Genomic DNA, 21,732 nt, shown 5'->3' on the forward strand with positions numbered 1-21,732 from the left:
CAGAGCGTCTCCTGCTCTCTCCAAGAGCAGAACTTAGTCATTGTTTCTAGTTCTTCCCTACGTAAATAGCGGGTAGGATTCATATCCTCATACGTTCCCTGAAATCTCTACCTGTCAGAAGTAATTGCTCCTTTTCTCAAGCCAGGAAGCAAAGGAATAAATCACATAAGAATGGGAGCGGATCTAGAGCGTCTCCTTCCAGGAATGAACACGCCGCAGGTCAGTGCAGACGCCAGGGCTGAGGTTGGGACCGGACCCCGAGGGACGCGCCGCCGTGTCCAAACACAGACATTCCAGTGGGATCTCAACACGTCCCTTTGTTTCTGCAGCTATTCGCCAGACAGGTTAAAGGGATTTCTGTGAAAATCAGCTGGGAGAGTTTATCAGAATGTCAGTGGCCTTAAAAATGCACAGCTGGTGGGTTGGGTAGGGCTGGACCCTCCCAGGGAGGACGCAGTGAAACGGGGAAGAAACTCCCCAGCAATAACGATCTGCTCTCTTTTTCAGTCTATCCAAGTATTAAACGATTTACTTTGGCATTTGAATGACTTAAGATACAATTATTAGCCCGTGCAAGATGTAAACAATAGATCCAGACAACTTAGAGATTGTTTCAGTCTTCACTGGAAATATATAAAGAAGTTTGCAAAATGAGATAAATTTTGTGACTGGTAGAACCGAATTAATAGCAGTCTTAGAAAATGCAGATCCTGACTAAATGTTGTACGTAGCGTCTGTTTTGAAAATAGTGATGACTTTGATGGGTAGTGCTCTGTATCTGTGCTCGTGCAAGATCTGCTTTCTCCATCTTGAGCTGTTCTGGATGTGAAGTTCCTGCCTGCAGCCGCATGGTAATTAAGTGTGATTAAAGATGCTATTCATTCCCCTGCAAAGCAGCAGGTAACCACATGTCAAAGGCGGTGCTGGGAGAACGGAGCAACTTCTGGGCAGTAAAAAGGCGACTGGCAATGGTTTGTTGGAAATAAGGCGAGAGTGGGCGGCAGCGCAGCCCGAGGGCCCGGCTGGCCCGCGGCCACTGCGGGACATCAGCACCATGGCCACCTGAGGAGAACATCTAAAATAACCTCTTTACTTCTGTGTGCAGCAGGTGATGCCGAGACCCCGGTCTGGACTGGGACAAGATCTGTTACTGGACCCTCTGCAAGTCAGTGACATGAAGCACTTGGTGACGGAGGCAACGGGCACAGCTTGAACACGAGAATTCCACTTCAACAAACACCGCGCTTCTACCATGAGGGTGGCCAGAGAGGGTCTCTGGAGAAGGTGGGGTCTGAGCAACCTGAGCTGGTGAAGATGTCCCTGCTTGTGGGGGGAGCTGGGAAGGTCCCTCCAACCCAAACCATTCGATGATTCTATCCTTGGAGATGCTCAGAACCCGTAGGACGTGGTTCTGGGCAGCCTGGTTCATCTGCAGGGCTTGGATGAGGTGACCTCTGAGATGCCAACATCAGCAGTTCTGCGAGCAAAGCTCTAAACCTGAGTGTCTGCAGTGACACTGCAACCTTGTCCTCGCAATCGTCACACCCATACACACTTCTGTTAGGCCAAAAAGTGACATTTTTCTTCAGAACTTGCTTGAACTGAGCTGTGCTGGATCATCTAACAGAACTAGAATGCAGAGAGAACTTGGCTGGTTAATGGAGTGGGGCGGAGGAACAGGAGCTCACCACGAGATGTGAACACCCGGCTGGCCACCAAGGAGACGGTCAGCCCTGGCGAAACAACGCATGGTGACACCTGCCACGGCTTGAACGGCTGCAGCCACTGCGGTGAACCAAGGTTCTGTTCTTGAGGGCTGATTCCCATTGGCAAAGCCCGCCAAAGCACAGCTTGCGTGCCAAGGAGAGCAGCCCCGCTGTCCCCTTGTGCCACGGCACTCCATGGGCAACTCTGAGCCTGACAGCTGCCAGAACCAGCCAAAGCGCAGCCTGCCTTCGGTGAGATCTGCCCTCAACGCCACGCAGAGCTGAGCCAGCGCAACCCGTGGTACAGCAGCAGTTCCCTTCCCATCACCTTCCAGCCGCACGGCAGCGCCCGCCGAGGCAAACCGAGCTCCTACCAGCGCTCAGCCACAACACGGACCCATTATTGCACATTACGGATCGCACTGTTATTCTGTTGCCAGGTTATAAGCTCCAGAAAGGTGCCCTTGGAATGCTCGCTTCCAACAAAATAGCCCTCGGCTTAACATTTGATCCGGAGGGCTAAGAGGAAAGCGTTCCTTTTAGCACCAAATTGCAGCGTTGGGTTTTAGCGTTGCTTCAATTATGATATGGACAATGAAACCGTGTCTTTCTGGATGCATGAGGAATTCTGCTAAATGAGCCATTCAGACATCTGAACTTAAGTCTGTTCTTTTAATACATTTGATTAACACGGAAATTTTATCTCTTATGTCATTATTTTAGTGCTGTAACATCGCAAACATTAATCCACAACGTGCCCACGATCACCAGAGGATAGTTTATGGGCGCTAGAACTAATTTCTGGAGCAGAAGCAGCAATTCCAGCTCCCAAGGCGAGATGCTTGAGCAGAAACCGCAACAGAGGTGAATCTTCCCCAACTACAACGTTAAAGTTACCGGGCGAAATGGGGCTTCCCAGCCCCATGAACTCCATGGGGCTTTGCCCACCAACCCCAGCGGCTTTATCACATTAGCACAGCTCTCATGCGGTTTTACAGGGAGGGAGCACGGAGGAGAAATTGTTCCAGCCAAAGGAATCTTGCCATCGAAATGTGAGGAAACCTGGTTATTTGACTAAGCAAAAAAACACTGAGTAATTTGTAACAGAAGAAGAAAATGAACTCGCAGTGTCTCCAGAGGTCTGCAATCTGATCTTCAGAAAAGGTAGCTTGCCAATTTAATTGAGGTAGGAGTTATTTAATTTTTTTATATACAGGTATAGTTTTCAATAAACCTACATATGCCTATAATAGTGCAATGGCAGATGTGTCTCGATTATTAGAGGTGGGCTCTGGGGAATATATACAATGGATCTTGAAATCCGTAAGCAGCTGTTTGGAAGGGAGGGGTGGAACGTTGCAACGCACACACATGTTCCTTAAGTGCAGTAATGTTTTGTTATTTTACTGCAGGTGTATTACAGAGATGAAATTTAATAACTTATTGTATACAATGCCAATAAAGCGGGGATTCTTTGCCCTGCCGTTCATGAGCGAGGTACGAAGGAGAAGCGGTGGGGAGCGGCGGCTCCGCGACGCGCCTCACGCCTTCCCCATTGGTGACCTGGGACAAGGTGGGCAGGCCATGGGATGGGAAAGGGAAACCAGCCCCAAAGTGCCCCGTGAGACACTGGACAAGGCGTTGCTGGCGACATTCAGGACAACTGAGAGCACGGGAGCAGCCGCGGGGCCGCCGTTACTCCTCTAACAGCCGCCCTTTAGCGGCTTGAAGCAGAAGCCTCATTTGAGCATACGCATTAGTCTCCATCTCATGCTGAACGAAGCGCTGAAGAGGGACATTTTAGAAGTACATATCAGATAAAAATATAATCCCTCCTGGTTTGTTTGGTTTGTTTTCCTTGCTGGACTCCTTTTCACATAATGAGACATTGCAACAATTCAATAATTCCCAGCAGAAGAAGTCCCGGTGCTTCTGAAGGAAAGAGAACACGGGCAATAGATGTTTGTGTGCATCCCTTCTTGGTGCTGGGTGATATCTCCATCCTCTGGCCCACGGGCAGCGCGCTCGGCTCATCCACCTGCACCTTCCTTTCCATTGCACTCATTTGCGGCTTTCCCAGCAAGATTCCTGCACAAAATGCCGCTGGTTTGACCTGAAGCTGCGAAAAGCCCAAGCTCCACACCATGCCCGTGCCACTCTGGTTGGCCTTTCCCCTTCCCGTGGAATCGTGAATCAGGCTGGCGTGTATGATCTCAGCCTGGGTAAAGTTTATTATGTTTTGGTAGTAGTTGTGTTTTATTAAAAATAAATAAAAGGGAATAAAATAGCTGGCTGAGCTTGCGTAACTCCACTAGGTTGTACCTTAACACTTCATTCCAGAGGCAGCTTTTCCCAGGGGGACGGTTCCAATTGGCCTCCGAGAGTATTTCTTGAACACCAAGTAAATCAGTACATCCAAAACCAACATTTAGACTCGCTCTCTGAAAGACTTAGTAGTAAAAACAAGTCATCTCAGGATTTGGGGATTTTGCTTTAAGTTAAAACACCTTAAAACCGAAGTATCTGTTACTACGCATTTGCCAAAAAGGCATAATGCAAATTTTCAAAGAACTGTCTAATTTATTCCCACGTCCAATCTCGCGCGTTGCCTTGGAAATGGATGGTGTACGTTTCCTGGCCATCGAGCTCATTTTCCAGCTCTGGTTATTCATTGTTTTGAATGCCGCACCGCTCAGAGCAGCGCGAGCGCTCGGGACGGCTCAGCGTCGGCGCAGCGGATCCCGCTCCGCGCACAGCGCGTCACCACCCAGCTCACGGCGGGATCTCGCGTAGCCGGGTCCTCTCGCACGAAGAACAGCGGGTTCTCCACACACCGCAGCACCACCGCGGCTGTCGCTGGGCACGCGGGGCCGGGGCTTCCAGAGCTGACGGTCCCACCGCAGCCACCGCGCTCACCCGCTTCTCATTCCCGCAGCCCTGCACCAAATCACGTCTCCCCACTCCTCCCGCCCTTCGCTCGTTCCAGCGCTGGGCTCCATGAGCCTCTCTGAGTAACGAAGCAGATTCCTTGCTCCTCATCACCACGTGCAGACCCTCACTTACCCGCTGGGTATCCAACCAGTAATACAGACTAACACACCAAACCGGAGTAAAGGTAGAGAAATCGAGTAGGTATGGGGCTTTTTTAATACCACTGCCTTGTTAATCTCCCCCCAAACCAGCACAATATATATATAAAAAATTGATCTTTGGGGAAACGATAAGTAGCACAGAATTAAGACAACATGCAAAATCCTGACTGCACTGAATGAAATGAGATTTTTGTCATTAACATCGATGAAGCCAGTTTTTCAGAAGTGTCTTGACAACAACCTGGGTACATGTTTCTTAGATGACTCCTCTCTAATGGAATTAAATGGTTCCCGAGACGCGTTTTCCTCCGTTCCCACTGTAATCAGTGTTGTATTTGCGGGGGTTTTCAGTGAGAGCCCAAGCGGGCCCGAGGCGCGGAAATAAAAATCATCTCTTAATGAACGTGTGGCTGCGCATCCGACCTCTCCCGGCGCTGCCGAGACCTCGGTGGGCTCTTCCCTACCCCAAGATTAATAGGTAGCGAGTTCAATATCGTTAGGTATTTAGTTTTCCTTAATTGTTGCAGGAACTCATCTACAGAGAGCAATGTATCACATCTGGAGGTAGCGATTTACCTTGCCGATATCAACGAAACCGGCACGTTCCTCCCGGGCTTTGGCAAAGGGAGCTGGGATCACCCCCACCGGCACCGCCGGCGCCGCCCTGCACTCCCACCGCTTTTCTACAGCAGCTCCTGTCTAGATAAGCTCGTCTTCCTTAATACGTGCGAAAGCACACCCTAGAAATCCTGCAATGGGCTTGCAGCTTTTCATTTCCTTTTAAGCCTGAATGTTCACGCTCGTTAATAATTTGGTGGATCCTGATAGTTCTGCAGGCTGGAAAACAGGGAACAGATGGTGCAGGCTCGGCATTAAGCATTATTCCTGCTGAACCTTTCAGGAATTCGAGAGGTTCTTATTTTAGAACTATCTTTCTCCTTCCCGTCTGGGCGCTGGTCAATCGCTTTGTCCGCTTTCCCATTACTCCTCAACAAAGTGGATGCACGTGGCAGAAACAGCGACCTTATCCCGTGGATCGGAATCCTTACTATTTGCACTTTTTTGGTAATATTCTCCTAATTTTCCTCCAATTTTCACGGATGACACCACAGAAACGGCGGGTGGGTCGAGAGGGTTTTCTCCATTGACCCCACAGAGGCTCAGAGCGCTGGGGATCCATCCTGACAGTGACTGTCCCGCCTGAACTGGTCCAAAGTGTAAAACGTGATTGCTCGTTACTATTGTTCAGGAAATAAATGCACAAACTCTGGCACCACGACCCCAGGCACTGGCTGCACTGGAATAAACGCATCTCCTGCGGTGCCCGGACCGTGTCCTTGGCACAGCAAAACGCTGGGGACAATATGGGGACAACATCCCCAACGCTAGAAATGGCAACTAAAATGAATTACGAGCTCCTATGGCTGCTTTGGACCGGGTGAAGGCAGTGACACATGTTATCTTCTGGACTTATCTGCTCTGGTTATCACGGTTTGGGTTTATTCTCATTTCCTGGCCAGATGAGAACATTCTAAAGCTTTGAATATTAAGAAGGCTATTAAATTATTTCAGTAGTTTTCCAAAGTGTGAAGCCACAGCACTTAGAGAAAGGAAAAGAAACCCAGCACTCTTCAAGAACAAAACGAATTTAAGCACGCGATTAATATTGCTACTGCAATTAAAAAGAAAGTGTCTTTAAAAAAAAATCAATTGTCTTGAAACAAAGCACAGACTTTTGGCTATTGATAGTATTTTTAGACTTAGACTTTCTCCGGAGACTTAAAAGTATGGAAATGCACAGTGCAGAGAGGCGCACGCACACACGCTCTATACCTTTGTATCGCATTGGCATTTATTATTGAATTAAACTACTCTTATTTTCCTAGCTCCCGCGCGCTTCCCTTGAGACGGCTTTGCTGTTAGCCTGCTGGCCTTGACTTCCAGCCAAAAACAATTCAGAAACAAAAAGGGACAACAAATCATATTTTCACAGACATTTTTATCCCTCAATACAACCTTGTTTTCACACAACATCATAGAGATTCACTGAAAGCTGGAGTTTATGGTGGGAGCCACCCGGAGCCGGGGGTGACACGGGCCCTCGAGCGGTCCCGCACGCCCCACACTGTGACCGCGGCCAGGGGACGGTCCCCTGTCCTTCCCGCTCACGCCAACCCCAGCACCAACGGTCTCCAGTAACCACGTCCTGGCTCTAAGAGCCTTAAACCCCGCATTTGAGAATAAATAAAGCCCGGTTCTAAGAAACACATGCCCGCTCAGGCTGGGTCTGGCCCCGGGATGCACAGAACGAAGGACAAACCTCATTTCTCAGGGTATTTAGCACAAGACTGTCGCTTACCTGGTGGCAACCTTGTAAATTCGAATCTCTTCCATAGGATGAGTAGGAACCCCTTTCTGTTTTACCTGTTAAAAAAAAAGAAAAGATATGTATAATGGATAGAAGCAGATATATATATATATATATATAGCATCTCTGAGCACTTTATATGATGTTCATTGCATGTGGAGCTGCTGGGTTCCAGATCCACATCCTTCCCAGGAGCAACTCGCCCCCAGACAAAGGTGGGGATGGAATTTACACCTGGGACACATTCACCACTCGCTCCTGAATGGGGTCCAACAACGGCCGAGCAGCTCTGCCAGCCCTAAACACCCTTTCTTTGCCTCCTTTTTTCCCAGGAAGCCTTTAACGCTCCGCTCCGGCAGCCTGACCTGCAGCACCCGTTACAGTGCTGCCATATTTACAAAGGAAAAGAAAGGTTCTTTGAGGTTTGAATGGGCAGACTCGAGCGAAATCAAGAAGGGAAGAGGTGGTTTCTGCAAAGCATTAAGTCATGGCTGAGCAGCACCGCACCACGTGCTCCGGAGACAAAGAGCAGTCAAGAGGGCTGATACAAAACATATTGCCACTAAAAGACCACCCTTCGCTGAGGAGAAGCATGGGGGGAGGCATTATCTAACAAAACAGCCCACGAACACAGTAAAAACCACTCGTAAAACCCAAGTTTTTATTGTAGGCTGGGGTATAAAACCCAGGGAGCAGCTGCTGTTGGTCGCTGGCTGCGCACCCCGCGTCCCCGCGACGCCCAAGCCGTGAGCCGCGGCACGCCATGGCAGTGCCAGTGCCCCCCACGTCCCCGCGACGCCCACACCGTGAGCCGCGGCACGCCATGGCAGTGCCAGTGCCCCCGGTCCCCCGCAGCCCCGCTCCGTGCAGAGCCCGCCCAGCGCTACACAAAGCATGATGGAGGTGATTTTAATCATTCCCAAATGGCTGTGGCCACTCTGACTCCACACGCTTTTCCTTTAAACGCAGCTCCGGGGTTTGATCGCCGATTGGAGGTATTATTGATGAGGTTTGACCGTTGTGAGCGGTTTGCAATAAAACAATCATCTTGCCCCCCCATAACAATTTAAGGCTTGTTTTTGTTGCTCAGTTGCTTTCCACATACTTACACACGGGAAACTCCACAATCTATTTGCCGATCGCACATGTAATAACTTGGGAAAGCACTTGTGTCCGTTTGTACCCAAATGCCAGCCCCACAGCCCCGCTCAGCACCGGAACCCTTGGCAGCCATCAGTCAAGACTGAAACGCCAATGACATTTTCCATGTCCAAGGCCGAGCTCTGGACATACAACATCTCGGAGCTCCGTGTGCTACTTCCCATCGCCCCAAGAGGGCCCGAAAGTGGATGCGGACAACAAGCGGCGAGGATGGGGAAATAAAGCCCGACGGGCAGGCAGGGCGAGGGGCCGAGCCCGAGCGGCACGAGGCGCGGGAAGGCAGCGCCTCCGGCTGCTGCCGGCGCACCGCAACCTCCTTTCTATCGTATCACACACAGGCAGCCTCATCTTAATTTCAGTTGTTAAAAAATATTTATCCAGATACAAAAATAAACCCGCTGCAAATTACAAGTTGTCAGGGTTAAAATCTACTTCTATTTGTGTGGGGGAGGATAAGAGAACAGCATAGACATGAATCATTCTCAGTAATTTGAGTGTTTCCATGACATCAATGGGCACTCGTCCAGGACTCTGTCGAAGTCTGCGAGGTACCAAAGCGGCACAGCAGCCAGCAGGAGATTGACTTCTTTTCTCTATTTTTTATTTAGGATTATGCTCCTTGTAAAGATTTCATCTCCAGCATCCACTTTTACCACCGAACAGATAGCTCTGGAGATCACGGGCAAACGCATTTCGCTCTGATAGCGTAAGCCTCTCACTTTATTACGGTTTTGTTGTTGCTGTTGCCACGTACAGCCAGAAATCTGCCTTCTCGATTAAGGAGAAATACCCAAAATTGATGAAAAAGTCAAGAAACCGTTAAAAACATACACATACAAAGATTTTCACCGTCAGCCGTAATTATGAAATTATCATACTTTTCGTAATGACATTTCAATTTGTTTTATTGGGGGGGTGGGGGGGGAAATATCTTTTGTATAAACCGTCCATTTAAAATTAGCCACAGTCTTGATGTTGATTTTCTGCTTAAAATTCACTGGCACATTTGTTTCAGATAATAAAATTTGCGAGAGCGCTGATAATATGCAAGAGTAGGCTCTTTCAGCAACTATTTGTCCTCACAAACACAAAAGCTTCTCCTGAATTTCCACGTTTACTGTACATTATGCGCCGTTTTCGGTCACTCGACCGCCCCAGCCTGCGCTGTGCTAGGGATTCGCTCTGTTTTGGGATGGTTTAAAGAGAGCGGCTCAGCGATGGAGACACCCGACGCATTCACTGCGGAATTTTCGAGACAACCCTCTAGTACTAGAATGCGGCAGCCGCTGCGGATATTTTTTGGCACAAAGACAATGGTGGCAGTGCCAAGCCCCATGGCTAAAACTACTCAAAAGAGGCATAAGGGTAGCATTAATCGTTCAAGTCTTTTACTGCATGGAGTACTGTTGTCCATATTTTAAACCCTAAAAGTACCCGTTAGTAATATTTGTTGTAAGCCAGGGAAAAAGGGGAAAAAAAAAGAGAAAAGAAGAAGGGAAAAAAAAAACGGGAGAGCCTGGAATAGAGATGAATAACTAATCTTGTCAGACATCTGATTCATTTTTTGCTACCTAGAGGACCAAATGCTAAAATGTGCCGTTTGCTACCGGCGCTGCGAACGCACGGCACGATCTATACCCTTCCGTGGCTTTATGATCTGACAATTGAAACAAAGCTCCATGGAAGACGTTGACCTGCAAAGGCTGGGGAGTAACTTCCAAACACGCCCTTGCTCCTTGGGCACGGCACAGAAAGCATCTCCATTGCCATCGCAGGCAACAACTTCGCCTGTGTGTAAATACATCTATATATTTTCAATTAATTGGCACAGTGCACGCCAATCAAAGGAGAGACAAAGGAAGGACTACGTGCAGCTCCCGGTGTCTGACAAACACTGAATCTCAAGCCTCTGCTCTCTAAATACCTCTAGAAAAATCCCACCGAATACACCACTAAACTAAACCCGAAATATTTTGCTTGCATTTTTGTTGAGCTGCAGCAAATCAAAGCAGCGCAGGATCGCCGATCCATCGATAAAGAAGCCACTTGCCTCTCCACGGTGCACTTTGAAAAATTAATCAAATGAAGTAGCAAATGTAAGCAAGTTGCAGAGCACAAAGCCCCGGAGCCGGGCACCTTGGCGCGGGTGGGCAGAACCAGAGGCACGAGCCGCCTCTCCCATCTGCACCCAAAAGGAAGCGAAGCTATTTCTATAAATGTCTTCAATTCAACGTTTGCATCCATTTCATGTTCGACAGATTTTTTGAGAGATGAGTCGGACCGGAATATTCTAATTCAGGTTTCCGCTGCCCTACATTCGGGGTTTAGTTCTTGGTTAGAGTCAAGAAGGGAAACTTGTCTAGGGGGGGGGAAATAAATAAGGCAATTGTATTAGGGTTGGAATTTTAATGGCTGCAAATTTCGGTCTGTAATTTTGCTTAAATCTATTTATTTTATTAGTGCATTTCTAGCATTTCTGAAAATGGGTGGTTGTTACCTCTGATGCTCAGTGTCTCCAACGCACCTGATGGGCTGAACTGCCCAGCTCCACATTTGGGCGTACAGAACGCACCCCTCGTGTTACCAGCCGGAGCAGGGCTTACTTGCATTGTTACAAGAATCAGGAAATAGGTTCCTTCTGCCTTCATCTATAGTTCTGGCATTCAGCGTTTTGCTGTGCTCGTCTGAGTTTGGTTGCAGAAGAAGAGGGGGCTTGAGGGGGGTCTCCCAACACGGGCCCCGCTGACGCTGCCAGCCAGACTATCAGCACTGCTGGCTTTTCCCTCAGAGACCTGAAACCCGGGCTCATTTCAGCAGGCAAACCAAGCCAAAATTTGTACATAATTACCAATTATTTGAGGATAAACCTCACAGAAATAAATGAGCGAACACTATATATCCTATAGCTACGATACACGCTGTGCCCTCCACGGACAGGCTTGCTGCCCTTTTGCCCTTGGCAGAACACATCATCTGCCCACATTTTCATCTCTATTTTATCGCAACTTTGGAATACTCGGCTCTTTAAAAGAGGAGGGGAAGAAAAAGGAGGAAATACAGGAAAGGAAAAACGCTGTTAGCATTTAGTGCCATGTTTTGGACGCCTCACGGAAGGCTGTAAATCTGAGCGCTGGCCCTGGCCAACAGCTGGCGGGAGGCTCGGCCCCTTGTCCCCTTTGTGTGACAGCTGGCGCTGCAGGGACGGGCAGGGAAGAGGCAGGAACGGGCAGGAACGGGCAGGGACAGGCAGGGAATAGGCAGGGACAGGCAGGGAATAGGCAGGAACGGGCTGGGAAGGTTGGGGTGTCCGGCTGCGATTTCTCCTCTTCCAACACGAAACCAGCAGCGCGTTGCTTATCCGGGAGTAACGCACGGGGGCTTGAGCGGGCTGCACAGCCGCGCTCCTCCGGCAGCAGCACTTACCGGTATGGATCTACGGGCAAAATACCCTATTTATTTCTGTGAGGTTGTGAACGGCGTGTTTTACATCACAAAGAGTCTCATCCGACGGTAATGGAAGTATCATGTTAATGAGCTATTTCTGCTTTGTGCTGGATGTGAAGTACAGACAATAAGGAAGAAATCCAAGAGATTTTAAGCAAAGTTTGTGCGATAACGCTCACAAAATAGTACAAATGATACGGCATCTGATCCAGGCAAAGTCCACAAACCAAACACTACGCTAAGGGAAGGCATTAACGGTATTAATCCCAATACTTGAAGGGCATGGCACCCCAAGACATAGTGCGGTGCTAGGGGAAAGAGATCTTTGACACGCAAGAGGATTTGTGCACTGATGTGCAGTAAACAGTAATGGTTCCTAAAGAGACGTTATGATGCCAGAGCAAGTAGCATTACAAAGGGAGAGGCGTTTTTTTCTTAAATGCAAAGAAAATTAAATCCTAAAACCTGTACTAAAATAAAGCCACAGAACTGGCTTGAACAAGCTAAAGGGAGGAAATTCAGAGCAAAAGGGACACGTCACCACCAACTCGCTCACACTCAAACGGGCGACGTTAGTGCCCAAACACCCCAAACTACTCCCTGACACACATGTATATATGTGGCTATACATATATGCACCCTCCATGAAAACAGCAGCCCAGCTTTTTGTTCACTGATCTCAGCTCACGCAATATTGGACCCCAACCAAAAGACTGAGGCAAATTGCTCCATCTATTTCTGTAATCTGCCAAATAATAGCATCTATGGCAGGGCAGGACGCGATCCCTCCATTTGCGTGCTTTTGAAGGAAAACAGCAGCGGCAAAGCTGTTCTTGAACCTCTGAGAATGCAAAGAGAGAATATCAAAGACCATATTCTACCCGATCTATATTAAAGGGTATATTAAAGGTCCTTGACTAGTCCCACCAGAATGGATCAGATTGTGAAGATTATCATGATATGCCATAAAAGGCAGGTTAGACACGGACAGTCGGGGATGATGCAGACACATTACAGGATGGATGGGGCTAATCCAGTCCCTACAAGTTCGCTGCACCCTTTGCAACAGGTTTTCAGCACCTCGCAGTGACTCAGGACACGCAGGTCTTGCCGTCGCTGCGATTGTGCAACCCATCAATAACACCGCGGACGAGGAACATTAATGAGCTTCATATCAAGTGCATGCACTAATTGAGACCGGAATAATAAACTTTCATAATTAAATTAGGTATTTAAACAAAGCCGGTGTTTATTTCACCGCCGTCTGAAGGCATCCTGCTTGGCGAGCTGCGGAAAGCTCGGCCAGCGCCCCAGAGCCGCCCAGGCCGGGCATTCACGGGACACAATCCTTCATCAGGCTGAGCATGCGTCTGACTTCACAAACATTTTCAGTTTCCTTTGCGGATGTGCGCGGAATTTCAGTCTGGAGGAAATAATTACCATCATCTCAGGCTGAACACCTGGATCAGGCTCTGCAAACAGCCACGTTATTCTGAAGAGACACAAAAACTCCACGGAAACTCATTCGCCGTGTTTTACCCTTCTCATTCCCGGAATATATAATAGTCATACATGGGCGGGGGATGACGATGGGCACCGCAGAACACACACAAAAACGAAAATCAAAAGCATTATCTAATACCAGAGAATCCGAATGATAAAAAGAGGCAACGTTTTCATAAAGATACGAGACAAAACCAAGTTGTAATAATGCTCTGGACCTAAAAGCAATATATAAGAACTGAATGTAAAGCACTGGATATTGTTTTATCCTAGGTAAGCCTCACAGGGCTATTTGAAATTGAAATACGGCGCAGAGTGATCCCTCGTCATTTGTTCAGGAGATCTTTATCATCTATCTGCAAACCCGCCTCTTCACTCCAGTGAGAACAGAAGCACTTTCAAACACGGCAGATAAAGATCTAAGGCCATGAATTGAAAGAGGCCGATAAACCCTCCTGCAGTCCCAGTCTGGGCTCTAAACCCGGCTCTGTCACCCCCCCCATCCAGTTGCGGTTATTAAACGGCTCCTAAACCAAACCCTGCGCCAGGGGCGCGATAGAGATCAACGTGGTGGCCCCGATCGGGAGCGCATCGCACCTCAGCACTCAATTAAACACTCAATTACACGTTTCTATTTGGAGTCCTGGTCAGCGCAGAAATATACGAAAGCCAAGCCTTTATTTTTGTTGTGATTTTGATGTTTTATAAACAACGGATCGGATTATTTGGTTTAGCTGAGCAGACAAAACAAACAACAAGCGAACGGCAAAACACCAGGACCGGTGGTAAATCTAGTGCAACGCTCTGGTGTAACACTGAAACACCCATCCGTCTCCCATCGGCGATATCCAGCAGAGGGCATGCAGACCCTGATCACATCTTTACACTTGAGGACTGACATTTCCTACACATTTCGGGAACAAACAATTTGGGTTGAGAAAGACACCCGGGAATGTTGGTTCCTATGCTGAGCAAAATGAGTCCTGGGGAGAGGATTTCCCACCTCTGCCGCCTCATGATTCTCCTGCTGCTGCCAAACGCAAAGACAACAACCCTCGTTAGAGAAAGAATTAAATGACCATTCCTAAAAGCAAAGTTCAGAGCTGGCAGAGATGCTGCAGTGAAGAGCTCATTCAGATGGATTTGCACACATTTTATTCTCGAGAGGTGAAATATCGTCTGCACCAATATTAAATACAACTGAGCACCTTTAGCGGGGCCAGATTTTTATCCTGGATTCTTTAATTACTCCCCAGCACGCGAGAGCAGTATTACCTATTGGCTTTTATTATACTGAAGTGAGAGGCAATTTTAGAAACCCCTGAGCCGGGGAAGAATTTGTCATTTCTCACGTTTGCTTCAGAAGGGACTAGTTGAAGATTATATACTACAGAAAATCTCAGCTGCGCTTCAGGCTCCTCGGCGGCAGCTCCTGGTGCCCCAGGGGGACCAACGCACCCCAGAACCTTCCAGCGCCTCTTCCGGCGCCAAACGATGCCCGTCATTAATTACCACTGGCCCACCTATGCGACCGATGGCTCCCAACCTCACGGTAACAGCTATTTGGGTTCCTGACCAGATAATCTCTATTTTTCTAAGCTCCGGTAGCCCTGGGAGATGAACTTAATTTGCAAGGTGCAGGAGGCGGGCGGCTCCGGTTGCATGTGGGTCACAGTGAACGCCGCTCGTCCCGCGGCCAGCGCGAGCCGCCGCCGCCGCCTAAGTTGAAATGACAAGTCTTTATTATTCCTAAGCACTTGATTCTGAAACGTTTGCACAATCTGTTAAGTCCAGACAAATTTAAATGGTTCTGACATGCAGCCTGCTAGGGTCAGTGACAGGGATAATGCCTCTTTACGTGGGGAAAATTTTGTGGCATATAGGTCACTCTCTTCAGGGGAATCAACCGCGTGGCTCTTCTTTGCATTTCCACCACAATCCTTCATCCCGCAGCCTGGAGCTGAGAGTGAAATGCAAGAAAGAGCCGAACGCTCAAAGCAAAAATCTGCTTCCAGGACAATCCATTATATCTGACAAGTTAAATGTTCCATGGTAGACCATATGGCATCGGAGCAGGGCCGACGATGGAAGCGGGAAATTCAGCAAATGCATCACAATTAAGGAGTTTGACTATAGACTTTACTTGGATTTACTTTAGTTTTTATTACATTTTGGCTATTCCCATTTTGATGGAGCCTCTACCTGATGTCCCAAGCTGGTAGAAAAGGTGGTTCACCAAAGTTACCTTCTCCAAAATCTTATTAAGTGGACCAACTAGAAGAAAAAATATGGGAATGAAGTTCGTGTGATGAAGTTCCTAAATAACAGCGACTCGCATTTCCAGAAGTCCTTGCAGCGCCCATGCAAGAGGAGAGCAGGAGTTCTACAGACCGGCGCAATATCGCGCAGGTTTGTGGCCGTTCCGAAATCACATCTGCAGAAATAACCACGCAACCATTTTTGGGCAATGCCCTGGGGTCCCGATGCAAAAATAAAGTAGGTGAGCGCAGCTCCAGCCTTATTTAGGGTTTGCACCCAGTCTCCAGGCAGCAGTGAATCCCAGCCGGTGGCGCTGGTGGCACTGGTGGCGCTGGTGGTGCTGGTGGCGCTGGTGGTGCTGGGGCCCAGCCCACCCAAACAAACCTCTCACTGGGCTCTGGAGCTGGGATCCTCATTTTAAGCACTACTTTGCCCAATGCTGCGCCCAGGAAGGGTCCATGCCAGCAGTGGGACCCGGGAACAGGGAGACACCAGCACCGGCCTCAGTGCAACCGGGTCCAAGCCCAAAACAATATCTTGTCACCACTTCATTACTCAGTAGGCTCATAATATCACTTTTTCCCAGTATTAAGTTATCTTTTCAAGTATTACATTTTTCTAGTATTGTTATTCTTCGTAAGACAATGTTTTTACATTACTTGAAGCATATTATTATTATTTCTCTATTTGTTTGTGAAACTGCTATGGGTTTTGCTACTATACACAAAGCTTAAAGCAGAAAAACTGAAAGAAATGCTTTCAAAATGCTGCAAATCTTTAGAGTGGAGGGGGCAGGTGGAGGCGCCGCCAGAACAAAGACCCTCACGAAATCGGTGCGGAAAAGGAGTCGGATGCGCTCCCCCAGATCTGAAATGTATTATTGATTTAGCGGCGAGCGCTGCAGGCAGCGAACAAAGGCCCCTATGGTTAGGAATGCGCGCTGTTGTGGCACGTGCTTTCACTTTAAAACGGGTATTCCCCCCCAGGACATCGACTCCTTCCAAACCGCGCACCTTTCAGAGGGGTCTGCGGGACATGGGGACGTTCCAGGGCTGGTTTTGGGGGCTGTCCCAGCGGGTATCAATGCAGCATGGGGCGCAGGACTTTCCCCGCTCCCATTCCCAGCCCCGTTGCTGAGTTGGGCACATCCCAAAGCGCTGATGGCTCTTAAAGTGCTGCTGGCACAGGTATGTTTGGATATCTGTCGGATAAACCACTCCGATACTATAACCAACAGGAGTCCTGCTCGGCCACCGACAGCACCGAGGGGAACGTGAAATACAGAGAGATTCACACCCGCAAAACAAAGCGAAACCGGCAGATATTGGTGCTTTGTAGATCCCGCTGCTAAAGCCCGATCAACGATTTTATTACTAATTAAAACGCCCATATGGTAAAACACCACCTGATCCAAGGGGCTTTTAAGCACGGCGATTGTCGGTGTTGAATTTCTGCGTTTCGTTAGCAAATTTGAAATTTTGGCCTGGATTTCTTTTCAAATGCACTGTTCCCTAAGCTATTCATGAAAGAGAATAACAACTTTAGCAACGTATTTATTTTGCCCATATTGACGTGTTTAAAAAGAATGTAAAAGCAAAGTTAAAGAAAAAAGAGCGGAACTATTCTTTATCCTCTTACAGAAATGTTAAATATACCAGACACAAATCTAATGCAGCTCAAAATGAGTCCAAGCACAAGCCGGTGTGTTGGTAATGCCTCAAATGCCCCAACGCAGCCACCAGTGCCACCAACACAGCCACCGGTGTCACCAACACAGCCACTGGTGTCACCAGTGCAGCCACCAGTGCCACCAACACAGCCACCGGTGTCACCAGTGCAGCCACCAGTGCCACCAATGCAGCCACCAGTGCCACCAACACAGCCACCAGTGTCACCAGTGCAGCCACCAGTGCCACCAACGAACCCACCAGTGTCACCAACGAACCCACCAGTGCCACCAACACAGCCACAAGAGTCACAAATGAACGCACCAGTGCCACCAATGCAGCCACCAGTGCCACCAACACAGCCACCAGTGCTACCAATGAACCCACCAGTGTCACCAATGAACCCACCAGTGTCACCAACACAGCCACCAGTGTCACTAACGAACCCACCAGTGTCACCAACAAACCCATCAGTGCCACCAACACAACCACCAGTGCCAACGAACCCACCAGTGCCACCAATGGCACCACCACCGTCACCAATGAACCCACCGGTGTCACCAATGCAGCCACCAGTGTCACCAACGAACCCACCAGTGCCACCAATGCAGTCACCAGTGCCAGCAATACAGGCAAGAGTCTGGGCCATTTGCCCAGACAAAGACGCTGGGACATTTTTCTACGGTAAAGCAGAAGCGCCGATGGCACGAGGATCTGCCGGGGCTGCGGGAAGACGAGCATCGCTACCCGAAACAGAACAAATGCTGCACAGCTTTCTGCAATTACGGCATAAAACATCCTGCTTTGACGATGACATTTACTTCCTAGAGAAATCAAGGAGATACCGAACTGGGTGGGTTTTTTTGGATAAGACCTCAAATGGGAAGGCTAAGGAGACAACCTGATCCCCTTGATTTTCAGCTTTACCAGGGTTTGAGAAAGCCTGGGGTAAATTCTCCTCCCCTGTGAGGTCCCTGAAAACCCGCAGTTTATTTCTTCTAATCCAGTAAATGATTTTTCCCCCCTTGGAAACAGTCGCTAATTTCAGATGCGTCACTTTAAGGCCTGATTTTCAGCAGAATGAAATATTCCTACCTCAAAATACAGTTTATGGGAGCCCTATGGTCTCCCCAGCCAGCTCAAGTGCCCTGGGATTTTATGTGATCGGATAAACGCATCTAAAAGTCCATTCGAGATCCCACTGCTCCCTATTCGCTGTAAATTAAAAAAGAAATAAATACTAACATTTTATTCCTCTCCCTCCTGAGGAAAACCAGACAACCAAGGTGTCTATGAGGATTTATGCTTTAGGAGCTTCTACACCAAGGGGTCCTCCCCAAGGCCATCTCCAAGTCCTCACTAATGACAATGAACTCATGGGAAGCCTGGGACACCACCAGATCGTTACAACCAGGATCACACCAGTATACACCAGTATCACACCAGTATCACAACAGTATCACACCAGGATCACACCAATACCACACCAGGATCACATCAGTACCACACCAGGATCACACCAAGATCACAACAGTATCACATCAGTATACACCAGTACCACACCAGGATCACACCAGGATCACAACAGTATCGCATCAGTATACACCAGGATCACACCAGTATCACACCAGTATCACATCAGTATACACCAGGATCACACCAGTATCACATCAGTATCACACCAGGATCACACCAGTATACACCAGGATCACATCAATATCACATCAGTATACACCAGTATCACACCAGGATCACACCAGTATACAGCACGATCACACCAGTATCACACCAGGATCACACCAGTATACACCAGGATCACACCAGGATCACATCAGTATCACACCAGGATCACACCACTATCACATCAGTATACACCAGGATCACACCAGTATACACCAGGATCACACCAGGATCACATCAGTATACACCAGGATCACACCAGTATCACATCAGTATCACACCAGGATCACACCAGTATACACCAGGATCACATCAATATCACATCAGTATACACCAGTATCACACCAGGATCACACCAGTATACAGCACGATCACACCAGTATCACACCAGGATCACACCAGTATACACCAGGATCACACCAGGATCACATCAGTATCACACCAGGATCACACCACTATCACATCAGTATACACCAGGATCACACCAGTATACACCAGGATCACACCAGGATCACATCAGTATACACCAGGATCACACCACTATCACATCAGTATACACCAGTATCGCACCAGGATCACATCAGTATCACACCAGGATCACACCAGTATACACCAGGATCACACCAGGATCACATCAGTATACACCAGGATCACACCACTATCACATCAGTATACACCAGTATCACACCAGGATCACATCAGTATCACACCAGGATCACACCAGTATACACCAGGATCACACCACTATCACATCAGTATACACCAGTATCGCACCAGGATCACACCAGTATACACCAGTATCACACCAGTACCACACCAGGACACCCAGGCCCTGCTGGACACGGCGCAATAAGGGGCTCTACAGACACCAGCTGCAAAGGGACCCTCATTTTAAGGACTAATTGGGACAAAAAGGTGCAGGTGGAAGCTCTGATTCTCTGGGTATCTGTGCAACACAAATCTGTCTCCCAATGGTTCTCTAAACAGCGTTTACAAAAACCAACAGTCATTAAAAGATGCTCTTTTTAAAACTACAGGTTGTTCTTTTGTTGTTTTTTTTTTTAAAGCCAATGTTGAACTTGTAAAATTAAAAAGTTATGTCTTAACAATCAAGCGCGGCTTTAACTTTCTCATTTCCACTTTAAAAAATGGCCAAGGGTTTCATATGATGCCGTTTCAACAACACCGGGAAAGTTTCTCAAGTCTCGGATTTTTCACTGAGCCTGAAAACACAGAGTTTGGGGGGAAAAAAACCACCGAACCAATCACAGCGGGAATCTCTTGAAAAGGAAACACAAAAAGAAACACCATCTTGACCAGTCTCTCAGCAATAGTTGTACCGTACAGAAAGGAAATAAAGAGCTCTCTGAAACGTAAGAATGAACCTATCTATTCAGATTGCTTACAGGTGACATTACACCATCTGCCTGGGCAGTGCGCCCGTACCAAAGGAAACGGCTCCGGAAGAGTCAAACCTGATGCATTTGAAAGAAATGGGTACGCAAAAAAAATTACAAATGATTTTAAAGTAGAAATGAAGTTACGCAGCACCGAGCTGCAAAAAAGTTCTGAAAAAGCTGCACATCGGCTGGTGGGCACGGGAAGGAGGTGACTTCCCCGCCTGGGATGCGCTCGATGCAACGCTCAGCATCCGCCGTGTCCCTGCGCGCGGGGACGTGTCCTGCCTGGCCAGCAGCTCGGGCTCCCATAACCAGCCAGCACAAAGGCGCAGGGCAGGGAACGGCCTGTCCTGAGCGCCACGGTCCCCACGGCACCCTGCGCACAGCAGTCCCGGTGTCGCCCTGCGCACAGCAGTCCCGGTGTCACCCTGCGCACAGCAGTCCCCATGTCGCCCTGTGCACAGCGCTCCCCATGTCACCCTGTGCACAGCAGTCCCGGTGTCACCCTGCACACAGCGCTCCCCCGTCACCCTGCGCACAGCGGTCTCCATGTCGCCCTGTGCACAGCGGTCTCCATGTCACCCTGCACACAGCGGTCCCGGTGTCACCCTGCGCACAGCAGTCCTGGTGTCACCCTGCGCACAGCGCTCCCCCGTCACCCTGCGCACAGCAGTCTCCGTGTCACCCTGCACACAGCGGTCCCCATGTCACCCTGCGCACAGCAGTCCCCGTGTCACCCTGCGCACAGCAGTCCCGGTGTCACCCTGCGCACAGCGCTCCCCCGTCACCCTGCGCACAGCGGTCTCCGTGTCGCCCTGTGCACAGCGGTCTCCATGTCACCCTGCGCACAGCGGTCCCTGTGTCACCCTACGCACAGCGGTCCCTGTGTCACCCTGCGCACAGCAGTCCCTGTGTCACCCTGCGCACAGCGGTCCCTGTGTCACCCTGCGCACAGCGGTCCCTGTGTCACCCTACGCACAGCAGTCCCCGTGTCACCCTGCGCACAGAGGTCCCGGTGTCATCCTGCGCACAGTGGTCCCCGGTGCTGCTGCCTCCCAACGCAGCGCGGGGCCGTGGGGCCACAGCCGCGGAGCCGCTCGGGCAGCACCGATCACTGGAGCCGGTGGGCACAGAACGGCCCCCGGAAGACGCCTCGTTTCTGTGGGTTCATTAGGACGCAGGTCTAATAAAAGGTTTTCCTTTAAGGGGGGAAATAAAGAAAGAAAGAAAAAGAAATAAAAGTTTTAGAGAAATTCCTGCATTGTGGGACAAAACCAAGAGTTCTTTCTGAAGGACCCGGCGCTTGTGCATCAACCTATTTCTGCGCCGGGGCTGTTGTTTTCCTTTGGTTCTGTTTTTGTGTGTTGGCGGGGGGGCTCGGGGGCCAGGGCTTTAAAGAGTTAAAGGCTCCCTACCATTAATTTGCATCTGGTGCTTTTAGTGTGTGTGTGT

At 49.0% G+C, this 21,732-nt stretch overlaps 1 protein-coding gene across 1 annotated transcript in view; it reads right to left on the reverse strand.

Moving 5' to 3' along the window:
* The window catches only part of TCF4 (transcription factor 4), a gene marked incomplete at its 5' end in the record, with an annotated part of 165,992 nt that overhangs the window by 74,832 nt on the left and 69,428 nt on the right, over positions 1-21,732 (reverse strand). The window contains one exon of the mRNA XM_080362853.1: positions 7,158-7,222. Coding sequence (XP_080218979.1) covers positions 7,158-7,222 — 65 coding nt within the window. The remainder of the gene's footprint in view (positions 1-7,157; positions 7,223-21,732) is intronic.

This window comes from Nesoenas mayeri (genome assembly GCF_963082525.1).
Source record: "Nesoenas mayeri genome assembly, chromosome: Z".
In the NCBI taxonomy this organism is placed as follows: Eukaryota; Metazoa; Chordata; class Aves; order Columbiformes; family Columbidae; genus Nesoenas; species Nesoenas mayeri.